An 8011-nucleotide genomic window follows, 5' to 3' on the forward strand; every position below is an offset into this window, starting at 1 on the left:
TGGCATGATTAGGGACAGAACAAACAACATGTGTTTACTGATGTGTAAAGTCAAGCTAACAGAATAGACTGCATGCAACGCTATGCTACAGGAATATGCGCTGAGTTGTTGCTGAAGCTTGGAGAAGCTTTAGTTCACTGAGGGTTAAACGCTGATATAACATTAGTTGAGAGTTTTAAACTGAAATGTTTGACTTGGAGCTGAATGATTTTTGTTAATAAACTCTTATATTTTGAACAGAAGTTGTGGTGAATTTATTCCAAGTATCTGCAGAATTAACTGTTGACCATGATTAGTGCTCAAATCACTCTTTCATTTATTGTTCTAACACACAACTAGTAGGGCTGTGTGTCATAAACAGTATATAACAGCTGAAATAATATTTTTGGCAGTATCGTTCCACTACAAAACTTGACTTGAACTTGTCTGTTCCATGGCTGTCTATTTTGAGTGCATAGACACCCTTACGCCCACTGTCTATTTACCTGGTGGCAGTTGGGTTATGTTGAAGGTCTCATTCTCCTCCAGAAATTTCATCTCCTCATTTATACCTTTCTTCTATCATTTCACCTCAGGAGATGTCACGGCCTCCTGATATGCAAGAGGGACATCCCATACTGCTCTATAACAGACGTCCATGCATGCTTGTAGTTTTTCCTCTATATCTTCTGTTTCAAAGTCTTGAAAATATGTTGGTGTTCTTTTTTTTTTGCTATGAGGATTTTTCCTGATGGTTTTGTGGTCTCTTCTGGTTGTGTGCACTTAGTCTTTTCAGGTACAGAGTCAGAAAGATCTACCACAGTATGAATCTCAACATCATAAATATTTTCACTAGTCTGTTTCTGTTTGGAGGTTTTTATTAAAAAACTTCACCAGTTGGTGTTTCAAGACTTCCTCTGTACTGTATTTGGATAATATAACAGATAAGCTGGGCTGTTTTTATCTTATCCTACAAAAACACCTTGCTCACATTTGGTATTTAGTTTTTGTTGGGATCCTGAGGCTTGGTGCATTACCAGCCACAAACCTTTCTGTAGCATTGACTACATCACTTTTGCTTTTAGTGCGCTAATAGCTGTTGCGCTCTTTGTTGTTTTCCTCTGTTGTCCAGCAGGTTGATCGTGGCTGTTCCTCTTTTCTGGATTCATGTACACTTGTTCCCCCCCAATTTCGCAATGTTCGACTTGAAAAGTCTAATCAAATCTATTTTTAACTTTGTGATGTTATTCACAATATGTGACATAACTCCTGCATCCACCTGATACCTTCATCATGACTTTATTTTCTTGCTTCTTTCTCTGCATGTATTCAGCTTTGAATAAAAATCATCTTGGATGCCTGGTTGTTTTTCGGCGACTTGTCTAATTCCATCTTAAGTCCCCTTTTTCTTGTACAGTGATTTCTTGTGTGTGTTACTCTTGCAATAATTACACCATGCTGTCTGCAGAAATGTTCTTGGTATGGGTCCTTTTATCCATCATTTATCATTATGTCCCATTTTCATTATTTTATCACTTATGTGTTGTTTAGCCTAACCTTTATTTTGCCTTGTACATGTTTTCCTAACGTCATCAGTGGATTTTACTGTTTTAATTCTTTCAGCTTCTTCATAAACTAACTCTTCTCATGAAGTAAAATTCTCAATTCACTTTATTTATATATTTATACAGCCAGCCACACCAGATGGCCGCTCACAATGAGGCTGGTTCTGCTGGAGTTTTTTTCCTGTGAAAGGGGGTTTTCCTCTCCACAGTCGCTCCAAGCGTGAGGGATTAAATCAGCTGATTTCCTTAGATAGAACACTGTGAACAAATCTGACTGTATGATCTGGTTAAATGTCTCTGTAAAGTGCTTTAGGATTTTATGTTTTGTGAATTTGTGTTATGCAAATAAACTGAATTGAATTACAATTTTTTTATATATATATCAAAGCACATTCTTGGCGATCAAAGAGGGGATGTAGTAAACTTTTGTGGTTATTTTCCCAAATACTAAACTTCCCCAATTTCTACTACACTGATGTTATTGCTGTCACAAATCAAAAATCTTGTATGTGAGTTTGCATTTGCCTTTCAGATATGTAAAGATGCAAAAAACTGCAAGGCAATCTCTTTCAGGTTTGATCATTTTGGGGTGGTAAGCCATAACATTTGCATATACTCCTATTAAGTTGGATCTTTGGGTTATCTTTATATGTTTCTTATTTAGTAAGGACACATACTGAAAAGTTTTTTTTTTTCCTTGCTTATTCTAAACATAAAATTAGATTTGCAGGCCTAATTTGCACACCTTATGTTGCACAGAAACTTTTGAAGATAAGTTCTTATAATTCTTTTCTTAATTCTTTTATTACAGTACCATCTGGTGGAAAGCAGAATGAACTTCAATGTCAGAACCTTTTACAAAGCCACTTGCTAAGATTCCCGCATCAATGGAGCTGTGGCTCATTAGCACCCTAATAGCTGACAAGTAATAGCTCACAAGAAATAACTTTCTAACTTTGTGGATCTGTGAATTCTACCAGATCCGGAATTCATTAAACAATAATGGTGTGAGACTAACACCTCCACATCAATGTCAAAAACAATTTAAGAAAAGTCAAGACAGTCAAATTAAACGTCAAACAAATCAAGATATTAATCAAAATCATTAAATATTACCAAAAGAGACAGACACACACTTTCACACTCAGACCCAAAAAAGCATTCTTGATTTAAATTCTCTGCATCAAAAACCTTAGCTTGATACTGTGTTTGTGTCATTTATGATTTAAAAAAAACTATGCTGTTAATGACATTCTGCTCTCATCTGTCTTAGAAGAAATATGCTTTCCTAATGTAGCAGTACCAGAATAGCCTTCTGTAGGCATCTTTGCTGTTGCTCTAACCAAAGTAGAGCCTCCCTCCTTAGCATTCAACCCTTCTATCTCCTTATTGAGCACTTGTTTAGGGGGCGGGCATATACTGAAGACATCGATCCTACCCCATGACAGGGACAAACGTGTATCCCAAAACCAGTTCTTTGGCCAATAGGGAGGTTGAACAGATCAGGTGTCACTATAACAGAAGGACATAATCACGGTGGTAAGTTTGCAGAACCCTACAGCCTGTCTCGGCCAACAGGGAGCTCACTTCATTCAGCTTTTCTGAGGTAAGGCAGAACTGGAGTGACTGGGTGTGTGGATGAGGATGGAAGTTCAAGTGCAATGTCATAAAACATTACTCATCATGATGAGAGCTCAGGCATCTTAAGTTCACTGTTACTACCTGTTGAAGAAGGGAAAAAGATCAGTGTTAAGCAGATCATCAAAAAATGCTTTATTGTAAAAAAAAACGTAAAAGCTACTGTAATACATTCTTCTTTAGATGTGTGTTGGATGCCTGAGGAGCTGATATTAACTTGATTAATTGTAAAGAGGATTATGTGTTTTATATTTAGCGAGGAGACACCATGCAAAAAAAATGATTTCTGGGCAGATATGAAGCATATTAGTGTTGACTTGGATGGAATCTCGTTTGACTCAGTGGCCAAGGGGATTTACAGATTGCTTAAAACATTTGATGCAACTTTCTGTTGTAGGGTGCAGAACAAAAGTTGTTGATTTTTTTCTCTGCTGATTTTATGTCCGGATCAGCTGTTTTATAAACTGCAAATTTCATTGATAGCTACATCCCTTGGCAACTTTCCAAAGCGACATTAAAGTTGTATGAATCAAATAACTTAATTATAAACACTTTAACATGTAAATCAGGTCACAAGACCTAGACAACAAACTGCATGCTTTAGCATTATCCAGAAGTGAAACATTTTACCTGCATTCCCAAAATGACATTAATGAGTTTAAATCAGGCAAGAGAACCTTCACCTTTGTAAATCTTTTAGGAGTTAAAGATCTCAAGTAAAGGGGCATCAGACAACAGGGAGCCTTGAGGATGATTGAAGGAACCATGTGAGAGCAGGAAAACCACATAAGGGACAGACGCTGGTACTAGAGGAAAGGAGAGAATCCAATCTTAAACATCTTGCAAAGTGAAACTGGATCTGAGACCTGGCCAGCTGTCATGTGAAAAAAGTGCTAATGTCAGGACGTTTTCATGGTGGCCTCATAATGAAAGGATTTATAATACAAACAAGACATATAACCCCATATTTCATTAGAAAGGGATTCAGTGATGAGTATCATCACATACTATTTTTTATTGTTAGTTTTTGATTTGTGCTGCACCAAGTAGCAAAATTTGGCCCTAATGAAATGCCAAAACAGATTTTAAACATAGTAAAAAAATATATAAGCCAACATATAAAACCTATGAACTTTGCCTAATTAATGACTTAATCAACTTTAACACATTATATACTAAATATAAGATGACATGAGGGGACAGGTGGTTGAACTGTAACACTACTACTGGGGACCATTTCTTGTCCACTGGAATATTATTCTCCTCTCTCAGTAGTTAAAAAAGGACTAATGGCATAAATCTATGTATAGTCTCCTTCTCACTTATCACGAGAGAAGCAGATGTTTGACTAACGCTCATATTTCAGGCAAAGAATTTACCCTAATTATAAACCTATATTTCTGGATATCATTATTTAGGAAATGCTGACAATATTGCATCGATGGGAAATAATATTTGAAAAGAATCTGATGTAGCCAGGCTTGTTTTATTTATTCCACTTGGAGAGGAATATGAGAGAGTAAACAGGTTGCAGTGCAATTAGGGTGGAGTCTGTAGCACATATTTAAGGCATCTGCAACTTAATCCTGAGCTATAAATACAACATGTTGGGCAGTTGCTTCTTTAAGACAGATTTTAAGATCTTCTCTTTTCTTTGGTTTTAAGGTTTCAAAGTCCACTGCCACCATGTCTGACACAGAGGAAGTGTAAGTTTTCAAATCTTTAATTTTGTGATTATTTTTGACAAAAAGAAACCAGCTACAGCTTTAAAGCAGCTTTAATTTTCTTCTTTTAAAATGTTTTATTTTTTAGTGCTGAGCATTGCTAATGCTAACCTGTGTTTTTCTTATGTTTTGCAGAGAGCAGGTCGAGGGTAAGTTGCAACATTTTGTATAAATTGATGTAAATAAAAATCTAGCCCAGGTACAATTGGGAGCTCCATGCTAAATCTGACTGTTGTTTCTGAACACTCTCTCACATACTTTCCATTTTCTATAGAGAATTAACTCTGAACACTGGACAGTTTTGTCTGTTTGCAGGTTTGGCTTGACTCCTCCAGATTCAAACTGTCAAAAGGAAAATAAATGTTACTGTTGCTGTAGTACTTAGATGGTTGCAATACTGGCAAAAATGTTCACCATGCTGTTTGAAATTAAATTCAACTTGAAATAATTTTCACTGGGCTGTTTGCAAATAGTCATTCTAGCTCTGCATGATTATTTGCAGTTTGAGCCATCCTTCTGAGCTGAGCACAACTTCAATATAAAAAAAATCACCTTAAGTCCTGCCTTTAAGATCTGATCAGCACAAAAGGACAGCTTTGTTTTGCTTAGCATGAATTCCCATTGTACCCATCATTTTCATATTCATTCTATTTAAAAAAGAAACGGGTACACATGGGATGATATGATAATATTCTTCTTATCCTTCCTTTCTCGGATGAAGAATACGATGGTAAGACAGCCGGCAAACTACCAACCATAACATTAAATAACTAATTCATGTCCCACTTGTAAGTTCCTATGGTTGTAGTTTATGGAGCATGTTGTTTAACATTAACGGTTTTTGTAAAAAACATTTTAAAAAATTCAAATGGCATTTCAGCTTTAATTCCATTTTATCCATCAATGCTATCTTTTGTTCCAATGCTTGCTGTCTTATGTGCTTTGGCGACATCTTATGGAGGTTGACCAAAAAGCAGCAACATTAACCTCTTTTTCTCACATGTTCCTTTTCATGTACAGAACTTTAAACATTCACCTCTTTCCCCTTTCCTCTCTCCCCTGCTTCTATTAAATTCCTGCTACCCCCCCCCCCCACCGTCTCCTCCCTGGTGATTTGCTGCATGCTGTTTAGTTATAGAAGAGGAGGTAGTACAGGAGGTAGAGGTTGCCCCTGAGGTGGCCCCTGAGCCAGAACAAGAGCCAGAGCCTGAGCCTGAACCAGAACCAGTGGTAGAACCAGAGCCTGAACCAGAACCAGAACCAGTGGTAGAACCAGAGCCAGAACCAGAGCCTGAGCCTGAAGGTATGTGGCAAGAGGGGGGAGGGGGTTATTTTACTATCCCTTTCCAGGCATCAGGTGCAAAGACCCCTCTAATCCTGTTCCACAAACATTTAGATGATGTTTGCACATGATACCTTCCTTTCACCTCTGGACAAACTCAAACACAATGCTTTTACATATTGCTAAAGGAGTGTAGGTGGAATGACCTCATAAAGGTCCCATATTATTCAATATTTGAATATAAAACATATCAACAATCAGGCCCCAAATGAAAATATATGTTTTAGTGGAATACAGTAATATGTTACTGAATATTATACAACATAATATAGTTACATTTAATGCAAAAAAAACAACAACACATTAGTGTTTTTATATAGAGCTGTACAGTATATGGAGGTACCTTGGATTAAAGAGTATTGATGGAACTATTCACCAGTCCATCTATGACAGAGACACACAGGAGAAACAGCCATCTGCATATACCTAAAGACAATTGCAGAGTTAATCTACTCAGCATGACTTGAGCAGTGGGAGGAAGCAGGAGTACACAGAGAAAATCCATGTATCCATGAGGAGAACATGCTAAGTCCACAGAGAAGCCGAGATCCGAAGTCATGGGCTTAATCTGATGAAAGAACTAATTATAAGTTTGACTTACTCACACTACTAAATGACTTGCCGTCAGAATGCTTAACTTATGTGTTTGATATTTTCCTCATACTGACAAAAATTAATACACCCTATTGCTTTTAATTAAAAAAAGCTCATCTTCTGCTTTATTTCTGTACATTTTTAACCTTAAGATTATCTAATATCAGAAAATGTTGAACTTACACGTATTTACCCAAACAGTTGATTGATACAGCCATTGTAAACAATCCAGCCTCCATATCTAAGTATTTACTAAAGTTGTGCCTCAGGATATTTTTCTACATTGTTTGAATGAGATCTCCTCTTTGATGTGCAATGGTATTCTTTTATTCATTAAATGCTTGCTGCATGCCGAAGTCGTTGAGTTGAAGAGGAAGGTACGTGCATTTACAAATATTTGATGGATATGAAATGGATATGAAATGGATTCTTCTGGTTTTGGTGATATGTCAGTGTTCTGGTTTAAGGTTTGTTTCTGTCAGGAGTTACTGAGGTAGCTCAGGAGCACAGACCAGCTAATAGAGTACTGGGGATAAGACATCAGGTTTTCAAAGAGAATATAATAATGAATCCATAGTAAAAATTAAAAGTGTTATTGGAGAGAAAAGAGTGAAAGAATATGTTTTACTAACCCATGATTTCATGCAAAGCCAACCTAAGGGGCTTCCAGACCAAAAGCAGGAGTCCAGCTCTGTGCTTTAAATCCTGCCTATATTCATAGTAATTGAGAATAATCTGCAGTTTGTTCCTGCTGTTAAAAGGACATTTTTAATCTAAGAAACTGCAACCAAAATGGTATTCTAATGCCAATCAAAGAACTTCTGTTATATTTTTATAATGTGGTTTGGTCTAATTAAAATGGTTCTCTACATATCTAAAACTCCGTGGGACCTCCTGCTAAAGCCCTTTGGTCTGGAAGCCCATCTGCATCTGTTCTCTACCACATCAAATGCATGGTCAGGGCAACCAGAACATGGTTTGATAGAAAGTAATCAAACAAGTTTATGGGGTCAAGCCAAAAACAAGAAAGACAGACAGACAGACAGACAGACAGACAGACAGACAGACAGACAGACAGACAGAAAGAAAGAAAGAAAGAAAGAAAGAAAGAAAGAAAGAAAGAAAGAAAGAAAGAAAGAAAGAAAGAAAGAAAGAAAGAAAGAAAGAAA

At 36.8% G+C, this 8011-nt stretch overlaps 1 protein-coding gene across 4 annotated transcripts in view; it reads left to right on the forward strand.

Moving 5' to 3' along the window:
- Positions 1-2975: 2975 nt before the first annotated feature.
- Positions 2976-8011, forward strand: part of LOC107093602 (troponin T, fast skeletal muscle isoforms-like) — a 10623-nt gene continuing 5587 nt past the window's right edge. Inside the window, exons 1-5 of one of the 4 annotated variants that reach the window (XM_015388768.1) lie at positions 3080-3150; positions 4848-4888; positions 5042-5055; positions 5628-5636; positions 6039-6209. In XM_015388768.1, the coding sequence (XP_015244254.1) occupies positions 4869-4888; positions 5042-5055; positions 5628-5636; positions 6039-6209 (214 nt within the window). In that variant the 5' untranslated portion in view covers positions 3080-3150; positions 4848-4868. Of the gene's footprint in view, positions 3151-4847; positions 4889-5041; positions 5056-5627; positions 5637-6038; positions 6210-8011 lie in introns of all 4 variants that reach the window. The other 3 variants (XM_015388770.1, XM_015388769.1, XM_015388771.1) reach the window with 3 other exon arrangements.

The sequence above is a fragment of the Cyprinodon variegatus genome, unplaced genomic scaffold (assembly GCF_000732505.1).
Source record: "Cyprinodon variegatus isolate N-32 unplaced genomic scaffold, C_variegatus-1.0 Scaffold434, whole genome shotgun sequence".
Classification (NCBI taxonomy): domain Eukaryota; kingdom Metazoa; phylum Chordata; class Actinopteri; order Cyprinodontiformes; family Cyprinodontidae; genus Cyprinodon; species Cyprinodon variegatus.